General features: G+C 39.4%; 1 protein-coding gene across 2 annotated transcripts in view; it reads right to left on the bottom strand.

Annotated features, from left to right (window-relative positions):
• Positions 1-576: 576 nt before the first annotated feature.
• Positions 577-18743, bottom strand: part of Octalpha2R (alpha2-adrenergic-like octopamine receptor) — a 45079-nt gene continuing 26912 nt past the window's right edge. Inside the window, exons 2-4 of one of the 2 annotated variants that reach the window (XM_068300826.1) lie at positions 4147-4305; positions 2264-2914; positions 577-2173 (exon numbers count right to left, since the gene is read on the bottom strand). In XM_068300826.1, coding sequence (XP_068156927.1) covers positions 1715-2173; positions 2264-2914; positions 4147-4305 — 1269 coding nt within the window. In that variant the 3' untranslated portion in view covers positions 577-1714. Of the gene's footprint in view, positions 2915-4146; positions 4306-18743 lie in introns of both variants that reach the window. The other variant, XM_068300825.1, reaches the window with a different exon arrangement.

An 18743-nucleotide genomic window follows, 5' to 3' on the forward strand; every position in this document is an offset into this window, starting at 1 on the left:
AAAAGGACAGGAAGAGGAGTTTGGCCTTTAAGGGCCTCTAAAAGGTGTCATAAATTTCATAGTCATAGAACGAGCAGATAACAGATTGCAGATATACAAGATTACAACAATATTTTCACAGATGCACAGCACAGCAGAGTCTCTAAAAATTCTGAGAGACACAAGGCATCAACGAAAATAAATTGTACGTAAAATTTATGCATATTTGTCTAACGAAGAGAAATCTATACTATGTAGAGAAAGCCACTGCACGGGAGGGGAGCAATGGAGGCTGGAAACCGAATGGTTTTGGCTGCCTGCCGAAAAATGTCTACTACCTCGCTTTGATTGTATGTCTGACTATCTGACTGAATGACATGCTGATGCAACAAAGCCAATATGAATTTCTCTCTCACTTTTGGTATGTGCCTATTAGTCAGGCATCGATTCAATTCCTTTTGTCTTCAAATACCCTGTACATATACAAAGGGTATGTTAAGTTCATAAAATCGTAGACAAAAGAAAAACCATAGGTTGGAAATTCCTTTAAGTGAACTCTACGGTATTTATGAGTTTAGTTAGTCAAATTTTACTTGGTATACGTACTTATCTAAACGCCCTCATTTAATTGTACAAGTTTTTGGTCAATTTTCTGTGTGGGTACAAAGTGAATACTTTGTAATTTATTTTGTGTGGGTTCTCTGGATTATAAGTTAGTTGCCTTTATGTGCACATGAAATTATTCAACTGGCTAATGTCCAAAAACTAACCAAAGGCTTTCCTATCGTACCCAGTATATATCGAGACGAAATTGCCAAAAGAAAAGGCAAGAGAGAACTCAAATAGAAATTAAATTTTGCTGCTTGACAATCTATACAACTCGTCGTGTGGCACACTTGTTGACCCCAAATTGGGTGGGGGAGGGGGTCGTGTGGGTAGACCGTGTATCGGTTACCAGGCAAACTGTACCAAAGTCTACTTACAACCAACAATGTTACCTTGGCTGACTTGCCAGCCTGTTGACACATTTGGCCACTGCATTTTCAGTGCGATGCTGTTGCTGCTGCTCTTGCGTTTCGGTTTGTTTGCTTGCTTCTAGGTGGGCCCAGACCTTTTTGAGACCGAGCTGGAGCAATTTTTCGTGAGCCACAAATGGAAATTTTGTGAAATTATTTCAAGTTGAATGGCCATAGACGTTGGCATCTTCATCGCTTTTGAGGGTCGCATAATAGATGTTTGCTTAGCTGAAACTTTCTACTACTCAAGAGAGAGAGAGGGAGGGAGAGAGATTGGGGGGTTTCTCATGCATTTCTATGAGCCTTTTTGTGAGTGTGAAGAGTGTGCTTATGTAAGGTGAGCCACGGGTTCAAGGAGAGAGATTCCTGTTCAACAGAAAATGTGAAAGAAAAATGTGAAACCAAAAACGCGTAAATTGAAATTGAAAGAGATTCCATCAAATTCACAGCCGTTCATTGCTTTTGAAATGAGCTACAATGTTCGTTACTTTCGAAATCAAAATTCAACTAAGGATTGGCCCAAGGATTCGCACACGATGACGAAAAAACAAGCGAAACGAAATGAAATGATAAAATTGTAAGCAACTGTAGCAAATCTAACGCCTGTAATGTTGATACATGCCATGCCCATAGCCCATGGGTGTGCTGCCCATGGCACGTTCGGTAGCCTTCTCGATGCTCGCATAAACGCACCTGTAACAGCACACGTAGGCCAAACATCACTTGAACAGGATGCGGCGAAAGGCTCGTCGGAAGTCCTTGTTGAAGATGGTATAGATGGCCGGATTGAGCGCCGAATTCATATAGCCTAGCCAGAAGGCAATCGCAAATGCCGATTCCGGTATATTGCAATAACTGCTACATGCTGGCACCAGAATGTACAGAAAGAAGAATGGCAGCCAACAGGCAATGAAACTGCCCATGATCAGGCCAAGAATCAGGGTGGCTCGTTTCTCCTTTTTGCGGGCTATCCGTCTCTTTTCCTTCTCGGGGTCACGAGGCTTCGGTGTCTTTGGAATGGCTGGCTCGAGTTCAGCTTTAATGGCCTGTTGTTGCTGCTGTTGATGCTGGTGTTGCTGCTGTTGTTGCTGATGATTCTTGGATGTGGCATTACCCTTGGCTGCTGCTGCTTTGGATTCGTTGCGCCTCTGTTGGTTCGATTTGCGTCCAAAAATGGGCTGGCAAAGGCGAAATTTGAGCGGCTTCACAGCTACTGCACATCTGCTAACTACGCCCGAGTCCGAGCTGGAGGGATCGAATTCACTCACCATGTCCGTGTCGATGCCCACAGAGAGAGCCCGACATCGTTGTCCGGCTGTTGGCGATACACGCAGTTCATTGCCAGTTGGTGTTGCCGATGATGTTGTTGTCGTCATAGTTGTTGTTGCTCCTGGTGCAGTGGCAGACAATGTTGCAGCATTTGTGCTACCAATGCCTCCAGGTGCTACTGTCCCCGTTGTGTCGGTAGTTGTAGTGCCATTGTTGTTGTTCAGCACATTGATGGAATTGTTGCTGCCCATGGACGGCGGCACGGGTACATTGAGACCAACACGTCCTGTTGCTATGGTGCTCACCTGCAAAGTCTCTTTGGGTGAGCTGGGCGAACTGGGACACGGTTGGACTGATGCGTTAGCCATAGCATTGGATCCACCATTGGGATTGGCATTGGCATTGGCATTGGCATATGCCAGAACTGTTTGAGCGGCCACTGCTTCCAATTCGCCAGCCTCTGATGTGGATATATCCGAGGCTAGGTCCATGGTCACCGTTGGTATTTGCATGGGGAGCGTGGCACTATTCGGTGGCGTCTCAATTGTGGCTATCTGGCGTTGCTGATGCAATTGCAGGGCAGTTGCACCGCTCGAGGATGGCATCGGTATGGTTCCCTTCTTGTTATTCGCGGTGGTGAAGCTCGTTACCTGTGGGGGCCGACAAAAAAAAGAGAGAGAGAGTGTGTGAATGTTAACCAAAGGCAGTTGCGATGATTCGCAAATGTTCACGCATTCCAAATGAGTTTCCACCTGGCCGGGGATGGGCAAACATATGCGACAACAGTTTTCCATTTCGAAAATCGTCCCAAAAAATACCTTTAACTCCCAACTCCCAATCCTCGTTTCCCATTTCCCACACGTTTAACCCAGTTGGGGGGGGGGGGCGGCGGCGAATGGTCTGGCATGGGCGACATAGCGCATGGATTACACAAACATTGCCCGAAATGACTGGGGAGAGACAGGAACAATTATCAAGGGCAATTAACGGAGAAAAAAGGCTTCAAAAAACAAAAAAAAAAAAATGGAAAACTACAACTACAGATACGAGACCTGCATGTCGGCCACCCACACACACACACAGCAGGCCTTTTGCTATGCCTTACACTTTGGTTCGTTAATCGTCAGCCTTTGTTTGCAGAAAATGATGGCCAAGTGTCGTTGATATTGGCTGCACTGGCATTTTGTGTGTGTATGTGTGTGTGTTTGGATTTTTTCCGTGTTTCGTCCCTGTTAATTGAAAATGCAAATTGCGAATGTATTGGGCTTAAGGAGAGGGAAAATGTGTGTTTGCTTGCGCTTAATTTTTGAGAATTTTCGAGGTAATTGAGGCCACGTTCAAAGCTCATTAGAGATTTTTGCCCACCCTCTTTGAACTCCCGCCAATCAGTTTCGATTAAGTTTGCGCCAATCCATTGAATTGGGGTCTGCATCAGCAGACGTGGCCGAAAATTTGCTGCGTTGCAGCGAAAAAGCCAACACGTAGCCTGATGAGAAATTGATCGAATGCATGCCAGTTAGTTGAAATTGACAGCTCTTTAATCAGGGATTTCCGACTCTTTAAGCCACACACCAGCTCACGTGTTTTGCCGCAGCCTGTCTGCATCTCACATCAGTAATATGCTCATTCGAATGTAAAAATTTCCATTTACAATCGCGCAGCCACACCAGCCACATCGACAACCACAATGGGGTCTGTTCTATCTTTCGTTTCAGATTCATCCACATGGGCGTAATTTTGATTCTTTTTTTTTGACTAAGCCCCAATGTTTTGGCTGTGAGACTAAAGGGATGTCTGCGACATGTAATGGCGGCGCTTTCATCAAAGTTCATTAGGCGTCGTTGTACTCAAAAGCAATATTTTACCTAAAAATAACACTTACCTGTTCGTTGTTTGTTTTGCGCGGATGCTTTTTAATGCCCCTTCTCGCCCGCGCCTTGGCAGCAAAGTAAATTCGTATGTACACAAAGACCATAATGCAGCTGGGTATATAGAAGGATCCCAATGCCGAGTAGAGCACGTAGCCAATGTCCTCGCTTAGCTGAAGAACGTTGGGGAATAGAATAAAGAAGAAAGAGAAATAATTAGTTTGCTTCACCATAAAAGTAATCGAAATTCGGCTAAGTTAACTAAACTTATAGATATGGCTTGATTAGTGTTGCTGACTTTGCTAGTTGATAACTAAGAGAAGAACTCTCACATTATTAAATTTAGTATACCACAAGATGGCTTTAACATCCTGGATTTTTGTTCTCTCCTCCTTTTGCAAAGAATCTTATCCTTTGTGTGAGGCTTGAGGCGTTTTTTTGGTTCTATGGACTATTTATATTAAGTGTACATTAGCTTGATTTAGTATGTAAAATGCATTGAAGATTCTGCTTGTCGAGAAAAATGCTATTTTTAGTTGCTTACAGCTTCGAGATATTTTTTATGGCCAAAAAATGCAAAATGCAGGGAACAAAACCAACATTTCACAAAGTTGGTTAAATGAAGTAAAAATATTATAACACACAAAATAGACTGCTCCCGCTCTCCCTCCCTCCCGGTCATCACCACTCTGTGTGTACCTGTATGATGAAAGTAAAGATGGAAGTGAAGGCGGAACTAAAGAGTAAAGGGAATGAAGCTCAAAGTCCATGGAAAAGTTTGTGTTGAAATATGTGCGCCATATTTTGTGGCAGTTGCATTTCATTTATTTAAAGCTGGCGGAATTAAATTGCCTTTTTTTCTGCTTTGGCGGCCCACTCCACCACCCTCCCATCCACCATCCGCCATCAGTCCAGGAGCAGCAGCAACAACCGACTCTTCACAAAATTATGCAAATTAAGTGTTTTGATGAAAAGCACACTCAAGACCAAGAGCTGGTGCATTTTAGCCCTTTTTGGTCATTGTTGTTGGCGGTTATAATGAGAATAATGCAAAGAAAGGAAAATAAAAGCAAAGGAGAAAAAAAAAACGAGAAACCCTTTGTGCATATCTTTTGTTTAAATCACCTCAACGAGCGGCTAGACTAGGGAGTGAGTGTATGTACGTATTGTAAATCAGTTGGACCACAATTTAAGTTCTACTAGTCACACAGTTGCTGGCAAAAGAAATCGGCAAGCATTATATGTATATAACGAAATTTATTTAACTTTTAAGCTGCTTACATGAAATGAGGATGGGCAGGAGGCATCCGCCAGACAAATTGAATTTTCAGTAAAGCTACCCAGTATATAGTATAGTGAGAGCGCTTAAGTGCAACTCAGTTTATCATAAGCCACAGTGGATTCTTCAAATTGTAGTCAGAGTTCGGGAGGGGGATGAGTTGATAGAAAACTTTATCGCAACGCCCCAAGTAGAATATAAATTGTAATGCTTCTTCTCCGTTACATGTTGCGGCAACAAAATAAGCATAAACTATTAAGCGTTGAGTGTAATGTTGCCAAAATATATATAGAGAGAGATACATACATACATACATAGATATTGCATATACATATTTGTATGTATGTAAGTATATTATGCAGTGTACTTGCCAGTACCTAAGGCAACTAGCAAATGTGGGTCAACAGCAACTGCAACTTGAGGCAGTGAGCAGTCTACTTGGGAAAATTGTCTGGGATATCCAACTTATTGCTGCTGCATTCTGGTTGGCGTATTATGCATAATCTCACCACTTATAATTCTCCACTTGAATATAATATATTGGCAGCTAGTTTACTTAAATTTCTGACTAGATTTAAAGGGTACTCCGACTCTTGCGTCAAAGTTCTTTTGCATAAACTTTTGCTAAAGCCTAAAAGTTACGTTCAGGCACGTAAACTGAACACACCTGTGGAAAAACACACACACACACAGACAAATACACATGGGTTTCTATGCCAGATAATGATGAAAATCTAGACGAGCTAAATATATATACATACATATATATTTTATTAACGCATTTGGACAAAGCTCTTAAACTGACATTTGTGCAAAAGTCGTGACGAGGCGAACCAAGAACAACAGCAACTACTAGAACTAACAATAAATTGTCAACTGTGCGTGCCGACAACTTTTCCAACAAGGATTTAATGTAATTGAAAACTTTATTTCCCTGCTTTATTTTCTTTACTTTCAGCTTGCTCTCGGCTCTGTCTTTGGTTCGTTCTACTATGCTTTTCCCCTAACGCTTTTCTTGTTCTTTTTTTCCACCGTCTCCTCATCCGCCCCTTTGCTCTTTCTTCGGCAGCTGCATTTGTGCTAATTTGCAGATTTTCAAATTGCAGAGGGCGCTTTTGTTTATTGAAAACTTTTTTTTATTTTTTTTATTCATTCCTCTCCTGCTTCTGCTGAACGTAAAGAATAAAAGAGAATCAGGCAGAGAATGGAAAAAGCGTAAAAGAAAAAGAAAATTATTCTGCAATTTTTAATTAAATGGCAATGGTAATTATTATTGTTGTTGTTGTTGTTGCTATATATTGCAGAACTTAAGCTGCTGGAAACGAAAACTCATTAAGCGCAACCAAAATCATTAGCAAAAGTGTTGATAATGACAAGTGCCCAAGACGAAGGGTGAGGATTGACGTTGGCAAAGACTGAAAATTGAGAACAACCTGAAGAAATTTATTGAAATATAAACATGGAAAAGCAAACAGAAACGAAAGTAATTAAAAACGCAACAAAAATAAAGGTGAAAAGAATGGAAAACCCAGCAAGAATATACATACATATAAGCTTGCTGGGCCACGTGGCGTATGAGTGATGATTAAAGACTTACATCAGTGTAAAGGGAAATTAAATGGCTGCATGCTTCATCTTTTTTGGGGTTTCTTTTTAGGGTTCTCTTTGTGGGGCAAAGAAAGAGATAGATAGAGAGAGAAAGAATGAGATTCTGCAATAGCTGGCAGCAAACAAACATAAAATAAAGAAGAAATTCCGTTGTAAACACAAAAGAATTTCAATCCGAATTGCTGCAAAAAGTTTTCAGCACCAAAACGCAGAACAACAAAAAAATTTTACGAAAAGAGTGTTGTAAGTTTATGTGTACAGACGTATAATACATATACTATATATATTATATGTGTGTGTGTATTGTATAAGGAAGAGAGTGCGTTTTACACTCGAATGTAGCCAGGGTAAGCTGTTCCTGCTGCTGCTGCTGTCATCATCAGCATTGTGTTGTCGTCTTTGTTTTTGGTGCCGCTACTACTGCAACTTTTTCAACAGCAATAAGCTAAGACTTGATGTTGACTGAGGCAAAGACTGACTGCACAAGGACAACAACAGCAGCAACACAACAACAACAACAATACTGAGACAATCAATAAATCTAAAGTGCGACTACTAGCAAAAAGAAATATCAAAACGAATAGAAAAAGAGTGAGAGAACAACAAAAACAAAAAAAAAAAAAACTAAGAAAAAAAGTGAAAAGAAAATGTTCTGCCTTTGGTCTTACTCTTTTTCTATTTTTTTCCCCCTCCTCTTCTTCTTATTTTTATTTGTTATTCCTCCTTTCAATACTTGAAAGAGAATGAAGCTCTCGTACCCTTCAGTTGAGTTTAGTTTCTTGTTTGGCGTTGCTTACTGAAGCAGCCATTTTGCAGTTTGCATAGCCAATTTGCCTGGCAGTTTCTTTTCGTTTCCGTTTTGACTTCCACATCTTCTTGGACCTTACATTTCAATTGACTGCACTTTGCATTTTGAGCCATTACCATTGCGCCATTCCATTCATTTTGAAGATGTCGCCTGGCTGTTGAGTTGATTTGCTGCCTCTTTTCTTGGCTACAACAACTTAACGCTTGCTCGCACGCATCATAAATAGTTTTTAAGTGGCCCCAAAAAAAAAAAAAAATTAAAAGAAAAACAAGTTAACTTTAAATTGTGATTCCAAAGTTTATATTTTAAAGAAGTCTACCAATAATTTATTTAATTAAGGCCAAAACACACGTTATAGCAACGACAAGGTTAATTTAAATGCAATTATTTGGCCACTTTGTTTGGCTAAGCTTTAAAAATGCATTGAAATGCCGAACAGCCCAAAAAAGTAGGCAACGAAAAAAACCACACACAGAAGGGAAGCGAATAAAAAACTGCGGAATTATGCTAGAGGCCCTTTTAATTGTTGCGGCGAGTTTTATGGCTTTATTACTATTTGATTACGTTACAACAACAACAACAACAACAACAATATGTCTAATCTCCCTCCCTCCATACCTTTTCCTGACTTTACTCGCGGCTTGACACTTCCGCTGCGAAACGGCCTTTTTATTATGCGGCCTGATATTTTTAATGGCAAGCACTTTATGCTGATTGCCTGCCCACCATCTAAACCGTCTAACCGCCAATTCGCCTATTCGCCAGTTCAGCTTAATATTATCGTAAAAATAATAACAACTGTTGCTGTCTTGTTGTTGTTGTTGTTGTTGTTGCTGCTGCCGTATTTGCCTATTGCAGCAGAATAAAAACGAGTGTGAGTTAGATTTTGTTGCTGTTGGCCCATAGTAAAACGGAAATTGCTTGTTGACACGCAGCATGGTCGATTCCGCTTCTTTTTTTGTGGCTATTGTACCTGACCTATTCCACAAACAATTTATTCTCTCACATGGGTCAAGCTTAGCCATTTTCCGCTTTCATTTTTATAGAGTATACGACAGGGTGTCCAAAGCTTTTGTATGTCTAACGAGCATGATGATCGAACAAATTAGTCCAAAAAGTCTGGCTAAAGTTCAAAATTGATATGTGATTCTTTGATATTTTTTTGCTCGTTGTTCCGGCAGAGTATCTTGAGGACTACTATAGCATGCTGCAGATGGTAATGTTTGTTTATTTGTGAATATTCGTGATTGATGTTTGGTTTTCGGACGATAGTAATTATGGAAAACATGATTCAAATTACGTTTAGCTTGATTACGGGTTATATGGTCCCATGATGGCTCTATTAGAGCGTTTACCAAGCAAATCAGCCATCGGTATAATGTCCTTGCTATTGATTTTATGTCATTTGCTGGTTTTGTTTTCGAAAAATAAATGAGTTATGTAATTAATACGGGTTCTGTTCTGTTCTGTTCTCCTCTAATGACAGTCACATAAATAGCACAATAAGCCAATGTATTAGGGGTAAGAGATAGCAAAATACCAGAAAATTAATTTTCATATGGCTTTTCCATTCCGTGTATATACATATACGTATGTATGTGTGTTTGTGTATGTGTGCATGTGTGAGTATGTATACGGGTCATGCCTAAATGTATGCTAATATTATGCTTTTAACCACAATGTCGTCTGCATTGTTAATCATTTGCCGTGGCCATTGCTACAAATTGTTGCCAAATTGTTGTTTTGGCTTGCCATTTAGTTCCCTTTTCCCCCTCAACACACACACATACACACTCATATGCTGGCTTCTGGCAATGGCCTCGTTAATTTTAACAGTAAATTAAATACAAGCATCCTCGAATTGAGCCAAAAACAAACCAACAAGCTGAGGCTACCGTACAATTTTAAGGCCTGGCTAGGCAGTTAACCAACCAAAACTGAAAACTATCTGCCTATGCTCTTGCTCTTCGTGTGTGTGTGTGTGTGTGTGTGTGTGTGTGTGTGTTAGTTGAGTGAGTGACTCTGGCTAGCCAATTGGAAATTTTAAATGATTTACCAGACGAGCTCGGTTTGACACTTCAATAGTGGGAAACACAACCTGCTGAACATTTCCTAACCAAATTTCCAACTTGTCTTCCAAAAGGAGCAGCAGCGGCACAAAATAATTACTCTGTTCTGACTGCCAAACAAATCTTGTTGCTTGACATGACCCATCCGTGCACTCATCCAAAATTCGAACGTGTAGACAGCAACAAGCCAATGCAAGTGCCACAACAGCAACAACAACAGGGCCAAACAAATTGTAACGCTTAATGGTTATTGGCGAACAAACAAAACCCAACACAGAACCAAACAGCGTGACATTCGTTGCCCCTTTTTGCTGGACAAATGAACAACTGCAAATGCAACTGCAACTGCAAAAGCAACTGCAATTGTATTTGCAAGTGCAAGCCATGGCCAAGTTGCCATAGGGGATTCTGATCGTCGACACGGGCAATGCAACCGCAACCGACAGCCGGACTGTAACAGCAGCAACGACAACAACAATGACAACTACAAGAACGCATTGCTGTTTGGGGCCACACCCACAGCTTTTAACAAGCAAAACAGTTTTCCACAGCTCACGCAAACCTCGTTATGGTTGTTGTTGTTGTTGTTGTTGTTGCTGCTGCTGCTGTTGTTCTTCTTTTGTTTTTTGCGTGTAGCACAACCCTCACTTACTTTGGTTATTTATGGTTTAAAATACGTTAAGAGAGTACAAAAAAATATTACGACCAACCCACTACATATGCCACATATATAAAAACACATAGACCCAATCTTTGTTTAAACAGAAAAAAATGATGATAAAAACGTTTTCCTTTTTTTCCTAGCTTCAATTATTTCAAAGAGACTTATCTTTTTATGAGCTGATTGCTACTTCAACATTTACATTTACATTTACAATTACAAATCTGTGTTTTATCATTGAACGCTTAAGGGAAGGAAAAAGAAATTACGATAAAAACGTTTGCACTTTATTTTTTTTTATAGTCCTCTTTTAACCTTTTATGTGGTTATTATAATTATCGGAAATAAGTAACGACGACTTATCTTATTCATGGCCTGATTAGCTGTGTATGTAAATTTTATAGGATTAAACCATCAAAAGATATGCTATTCTAAAGTGTGCACACTGTGCATAAAAGTTTTCAACCTTAAAAGTAGTTAGTTGGAGATGTCAATAAAGACTATTGCTACCTACATATAAAAGAAAACTCTGGAAAACTGTTTACTAGAAATTTGCACTACACTTCTCAATAGTTTTGATATTAAAGTTTGTCATATTAAGAGTCCATTTTACTTACCAAAGAGAAATAAGAGAGGGATATGAGATGCTTAGAAATGTAGCTACATATACCCCACAAGATCTGTTACTGTGTTAGGATTTAGGCCACATAACTTATCTTTGCTAGTTTGACAAAGTCGAGTCATTACTTTATTAGCATGTCACAATTTTTGTTAACTTATCTATATGTTGGATGGCTCAATGGACTTGTTGACTAGTCAGAATACAAATTATATTTTCTCTTTTTCTGTCGAATTACTTAAAGTGAATTACTTGATTTGAGAACTCATATTTCCATTTGTATTTATAAAACGTGTCATAGAAACCCAATTACTTGATATCTGCTTAAAGTCAGCTTACCAACGAGAATCAAGATACCTTTATGACACATTTACTTTAGTTGTTATTCTGTTTAGAGACAATGTCCAAGGTAGCTTTAATTTTTTATAAAAAACTTTCAAACACACTAAACAAAGACTTTAGTATTTGAATTGAATTTTAATTGTTTATGCTGTAATTTCAAATAATTTTAATTATTTTTGTCAAGTGGTACCTAAACGCTAAAATCAATGAAACTGAATATGTTTGCTTTATTTTATTATAATTATTTTACTATTATTATTAGTTATTGGCTGAAACTATCTAAATGTTATTTTTAATGTAGGCAATCAAAATGGGGAAAAGGGGCTTAAATTTATTTTAAAGCCTGGAGGTTTTTAGTCAATTTAAAGTTTGCAATTTCCATGAGAGATACTTTACGAAGGAAACTCTGACAACTGCATTAGCTCTAGCAAAATTCATTATAAATATTTGATATAAAAATAAGTTTCATGGAACTTTTAAGCAAAATATCTGAATTTCACAAGAAAACCAAAATTTGTTGGGTAAAACTTATGCATACACAATGAGAGAGTTACATTGTTCAGGGGTTTCCTTTTGTTTTTACACAAGTGACCACAGTTTGCAATTGGTAAATGAGTTTAATGCCATTGTGTGTTTATGTTGGCGTCTGTTGTTGATGAATCGTGAAGGGCATAGTGGTCAATGGTTGCGACCGCAGCAACCAATAACAATTGCAACAGCAACGGCAACGGCAACAGAAAAACCATTGGCAGTTTTCATTACGCACAAGTCAACGTCAGTGGCAATATGTTCGTATAATGTATAATGGCTAATTAATAGCAACTTTATATCGTGGTCAACCTTTTTGTGTGCGGCCTCATAAAATGTGCGGAATGCACGCAAAAAAGCTTAAAAGGCACCCGCCCCTCGTTTTGTTATGTAAAAATTCCTGTAATAACTTTATTTTAATTTGTATTAATATTTTAAGCTTCACTCCTTTTCACATTCGCATGTGCACAGCAATAACAAACGATGAACTGGCCTCTGGCTCTGGGCCCGAGTACCACTTAACATTAAACGTTTAAACATGTGTGTGTGTGTGTGTGAGTGTGCAAGTCTTATGCGTGTTTTTAAAACGTTAAACATGTGCACACTAAAGGCGAAGGCGAACACCAACTAAAGCAACAACAACAACAACTAATTAGAACGCTAATTAGCGTTATTAAAATACGGCAACGACGTCGTCAGCGGTGACGGTAAACGCAGTTGAAACGACTGTCCTACTGCCATAGTATACCATATTATAGCATGCTATACAAGGGCGAGTACTATGTATATAGTACATTAAAGGTATAAGAGAGTGGAGGGAGGATTGGGGAACTGGGCGGACAGAAACATGTGTAAAGTAAGGCAGATGGCTGCCTTGTCTAGCTTGACTGCCAGCCTGACTGCCATTCTGGGGAAGCTGCTCATTAAAAGCACATTTAAGATGTTTACAAACGTATTCTAAGACACTGCACAAACACACACTCACTACAACACCCACACCACAACATACCATACCATTCACACACACACACACCCATATACCCACCCACCATTACACTCACACTCATTCGCACTCTTCATTCACGTGTATATTGAAACACGCATTTGCTGTCAGTTTTTGAGCAGGCAAAACTAGAACGTCGCGGAAGCAGTAACTGCGCCAGAGCGTAAGCGGATATGTGCCACAACAGCAGCAACAACAACACCACCAAAAAGGGGGCGGGACATTCGAATGGATAAAGGGGCAGAAACATGGGCATACATATATGTATGTAAGTAAGCGAAATTAGAGACTGAAATGACTACACTTTACAGCCAATATTACCCACAAAAATCTCAACCTCAACTGCTCAGCGACCTATACACCACGCCTTTGATTGGCCCCAAACGAGGGCACTGCCAACGACGACGAAGACGACGAGAATGGCATCGAGGCAGAGAATGTGGATACAGCGGCAGCGGGCGAAAAACTTTACTTTAATTGACAGCAAAAAGCAATTTGCCTCATTACAAGCAACACGAGCGTAATTAAATGCTGCCCTGGGGCGGTATGGCGTGCCAAATGGGCAGAAGTTGGAACTGCGACCCCAATGGTATCATTCAGAGCGACGCTTTAAATTTCAAATACCACCAAAAAAAAAAAAAAAAAGAGCCAGGAAGAAGATAAAAATACAACAACAAACGACAGAAAGGGTCCGGCAGCCGTCAGCAGAGAGAAGACAGCAGACGACATGCGATTTAGTTTCTTATTTGACACTTTTCCGCTTAGGTTTTTCTTTCCCTTTTTCACCCCGTATAACCCCCCATACTTTTTATACATTTCATACAATTTCGGCATCTGCCAAGCCATCCGCTGCAGTACCCCAGTCTTGGTAAATGTCATTTAAAGGACATTAATGACGGTCGTTGTCGTTGTTGCTGCTGCTGCCAGTAGAGCAAAAACTTTCTTTTTTTTTCGCTTGCTTGCTTTCCACATTTAAAGTCAAGTTAAAGTTCAAGACACTGTGAAAAGATGCGTGCTTCAGCTGTGTATCGATTTACCCCCCGAAAAAAATGTGACATAATTATTGCTCTTTTAGTGTCCTTAGTTGAGCAATTGTGTGAACCTGATCCTGAAGCATAGACGTAGCCAGAGACATGCCAGACAAGGCAATTTGTTCGATAATAGGTGGCTGTCAGTCAACTAGTTTAACCTCAAATTTAATCATTTCTTGTTCGAATGGCAACAACAAAAACAACAGCCCCTTAAGCTGATAATACAGCTATACGCCTATGTCTCTCTCTCTCTCTCTCTCTGTGTGTGTATGTGGGTATATGAGTGGGTACAAAGTGCCTGGCTACCGGACTTGTGTCTGGTAGCCAAGTCTGGTTTATGGCAGTCGTGTGGCTTTGATTGCCCCCTCTGGGCCCCCATCCAGACCCTGACCACGATTTATGGTACATTGGGAGTCGAAAAGTTTTCATTAATTGTACTCGCATGTCAGCAGTGTGCACAATGAGTGAAGAAAATGAAAAAGAAAACGAAAAAAAAAAAGAAAAAATGCCACCACCATCTTTTCATATTTAATTTAACCCAGAAATGAAATCCTCTTCCTGTACACAACTTTAAGACATCTTTAAGCTGGTTTTGCCTTGAAACTTTTTCTTCTTGGTGATGTGAGCTGGCAAAGTAAATATTGAAATCTCTAACCTCTGACCCGCATAAGAATAACAACAACAACAACAACGACAACAAGGACAACAATAAGGATAACAATGCCCCGCATTGTGGGCGTTGCTGAAGAGATTTGTAAACAATATTTTGTGGCACACACACACACACACACACACACAATTTAGGTGGCAGCCGCTTTTGCTGGCAACTTTTGCTCAGCTCTGCCTTGTCACATCTCGATTTCGGTTTCGGTTACAGCAATCCAGAAGTTGCTGTCTGCTTTCGCAACGTTTGAATTATTCGTTTCAGTTTTTCTTATAATATAGGTAACTTTTCAGGGGCGTACCGAAGGCTGGTTTTAGATTACCGCATTGTCAGGCTCATGAATTTCTTGGCAAAGATTTGTTTAAGGTGCAAATACATATCAAAATTTTGAATTCAACAGATTAAGTTAACTATTAAATATCTTTCTAGGTTTGAGTGAGTGGGTGAGACTTAGTGGGTTTCTACTGATTCATGGACTAGACGCTGAACTAGATTTCGATCATAAAACCTAGACTTAAAGTAATTTTTTCGTTGATCAACCTTAGGAGGAGCTTTTAAGAAACTTTTTAACTAAGACTCCTTGGAAAAAAGAACAAAAAACTCTACAAACAAAATGCTTACTAGTAAATTTAATCAGCTAATACTCAAGGTGGATATTTTCAGATTTTTCTTATACAGTTTTAAAGTTATTAAGCCATCGAACTAGGTATTGAATACTTAAATATTAAAGATGCCAATGAATAAGAACATTTGAGTCCAACGAGTTGCTTATTCACCTGTATAAAAAGGCTCTAATACAATCAAAATCCAGCCCTGTTTATGACAGAAAGGTTTAGCCAGATGATTGGGAATCATAATAAAGCGTATAATATAAAAATGAACAAATGAGATTAAAAAATCAAAGACTTTGGTCGGTCATGTCACATACGTATAGATGTCTAATATATATAGAGGGGACGTGTCTGGCTGGAAATAAATTTATTCGTTCATTAAAAACAAAAAGAAAAACACTGATGAACAACAACAACAAATGCGAATTTTTCCAGACGCCTTGAACCTTGACACTTTAGAGATGCAATCAAGTGAATTCATAAATATTTATGGTTGACATTTTTGGGCTCCAATCAATTTTGCATTAAAAAACATATTCACAGAAACCACAGAAGATACAGTAGAAGATACTCGTCCAGCAAAAGCAACAACAACAAAAGTAAAAGCAAATGTTTCGGCATAATTTCACAAATATAAAGGCCGGCAACAAAAAAAAAAAAAAAAGGCAGAAGATAGAACAAAAACAAAAAGAAAAATATCAAAGAAGTTAAATTCGGCTATGCCGAAGTTTATATACCCTTGCAGTCCTTGACAATAATAATTTCACATGTTCAAAATTTCTTTTCTGCAACTCAATTCATTAATATACAAACAAAACAATTTTACTCTTCATACTATGTACAATTTGTTCTTCTTCTTCCCTCATTCCCTAAGCAAAGCAACGCACGCATACACATACAGTTTATGTAGCGTTGCGTCTGTGTGTGTATGCATGTGCTCTGTTGATTTGATGATGACGTAGTAGGCAGCAAGCAGAGCTGCCGGCAGCGATTGAACCGATTTATATAGACTGTAACTTGTGTTCTATTTATCCGATCAGGGTCAAATTTTGGGATCTGAGATTTTATATCAAATTCTATTATATTGGTAAATTTCATGGGGATACTCCAATTTTTGCAAAAATTTTTGTTCCAGAGCTATATGATATAGTAGTCCGATCCCAAAGATTTTCATACTTTATCTCACCCGGGTAAAAAAAAGCTCCCAAAAAAAATTTCATCCCGATAGCTCTTAAGATGGCTGAGTAAAACGCGTACGCACCGACGGACAGACGGACAGACGGACAGACGGACAGACGGACAGACGGACAGACGGACAGACGGACATGGCTATATCGACTTAGCTTCTCATGCTGATCAAGAATATATATACTTTATGGGGTCGGAAACGTCTCCTTCTGTGCGTTACAAACATCTGACCAATTTTATAATACCCTCTGCAAGGGTATAAAAAAAAAAAGCAAAAAGAATTTATTACAACTGTCAAATGTATGGGGATCCGGCAGATACTTTACGGCTGTCGCCAGTCAGCAGGCAGATGGACGACGGACGCAAAACGGAGGAAACGGAGGAGCCCCAGCCAGAAGGAGGCCATCGATGGGCTGCGATTGCTCGTTTTTATACAATTTTGTGTGTGTGTGTGTGTGTGTGTGAGTGTGTTTGTATTTTGCCTGACACAGAGACACCACTCGTGATTGCTTTGCAGTTTTTGAAATGTGTTCCACTTCGCTGTCCCCCTTTGTTGCTATTGCCATTCCCCTTGAATGCTCATCTATTCCTCTATGCGTAGTTATTTCTGATCATAAAATCAATATGCGCATACTAAAATTTTATTTCTTTACAATTTGTATACGAATTTGGTGCGCATTTTCCCATCTAGGTTTGGTTTTTCCACCAAAAAACATTTTTCTGCTGTTGCGATTGCTCGTCTGTTCGTCTGTTTGTTTGTATGTTTGTTTCTTTTCAGTTTTTTGTACGCCTTTGTTGTTTTGTAGTCCATTTAATTCATGGTATTTGAGGATTCAGCTCCATTCTAAACATCCTAACAGGCAGACAGACAGCACATGTTTTGCTTCATTTTGTCCAAATGGCCAATGCTCGCCTTTGACATATTTCCTTTTATATTTTTTCTCTTGTCTTTGTGTTGTGTCATATGCTTAATAATTACTTGGCCATTTGCTATGCTTATCGACACGCCAGTTAATGACTTGCGAGTATTTGCCTAGGTGGTCTGCTATTTAATTGTGTTTGCACAGCAACAACAACAACAACCTTAAGGGAACAAAAACAAGAACTACAACCATCAGGATAAACAGTCATGTAAAGGCCACTCCATTATGCCATTTAAGGTATTCAATACAAATTGGTAATATCTCATTTATTCCCATTTTAGTGGTCGTCTAGTTTGTTATGTCAATGTGTGTGTGTGTGTGTGTGTCGTGTTCTTATTAAATTGACGCATGTGTTTGTGACACATACGGTACGTGCTATTGACCACAAACCCACATACACACTCACAATCTCTATATAGAGCCAACAGAATAAACAAACAAACTCAAAAGAGTCTTGGAGCAGGGGCATAGTCAATATTCTATTTAGTGGGGGTAAACCTTAGCTCTAATATTAATTCAGCTTTGCCTTGTTTTTAGTTTTCTTTTCAACTAATTGGTAGAACTAACTAGACACATTCATTTTTCCAGAGATCAAGTCCCAGATGGTGTTAACCGTGCTACGTACGTAACAATTAGGGAGTGTCCTAATTATTTCAACCTTTTGCCACCTTGTGCCCTTCAGGAATTTGACATAAACACAACTAAATTGTTAATACCTGACATTTTGCTGGCAAGTTATGACAAGAGTCATGGGAAAAACAAAATTGTAGAATACCCAAGGGTCTATAATTACCGAATTTTCCGAGAGTTGATCTAAAGTGGCTACGCCTTTGCCAAGAGGTATAGATAGATATGAGAAACAGAGACAAAAGATAGACGTGTGATGAGTGTGAGTGACCAAATGTCAACTTTGTATACAACACAGAGAGAGAGAGAGAGAGAGTGTGTATTCCTTTTTGAGATTTTCAGATTTATGGTTGGCAATTGTATTCCGCCAAGCGTTGCTTAAGCTGGAATCCCTGCACTTGGCACTCGGAGCTTGTAGCTAGGAGTTTCCAGCTCACAATGACAGCAATTTCCGTTGACAGTCGTTGAAACCAGACGCCAGTGCCGTGTTTTTTTTTACGTTCTCTTCGTTTTGGTCTTCTGTTTCCTCTTTTTTCTTTATTTTTTGTGTATGTGTGTGTGTCTTTGCAGCAGGAAAGACTTCACTTGCACTCGCGTAAAATGTCAGCTGAGTGACTGGAGAAGTGCGGATTGCTGATGCATTTTCCATT

The sequence above is a fragment of the Drosophila tropicalis genome, unplaced genomic scaffold (genome assembly GCF_018151085.1).
Source record: "Drosophila tropicalis isolate 14030-0801.00 unplaced genomic scaffold, ASM1815108v1 contig_878, whole genome shotgun sequence".
Classification (NCBI taxonomy): domain Eukaryota; kingdom Metazoa; phylum Arthropoda; class Insecta; order Diptera; family Drosophilidae; genus Drosophila; species Drosophila tropicalis.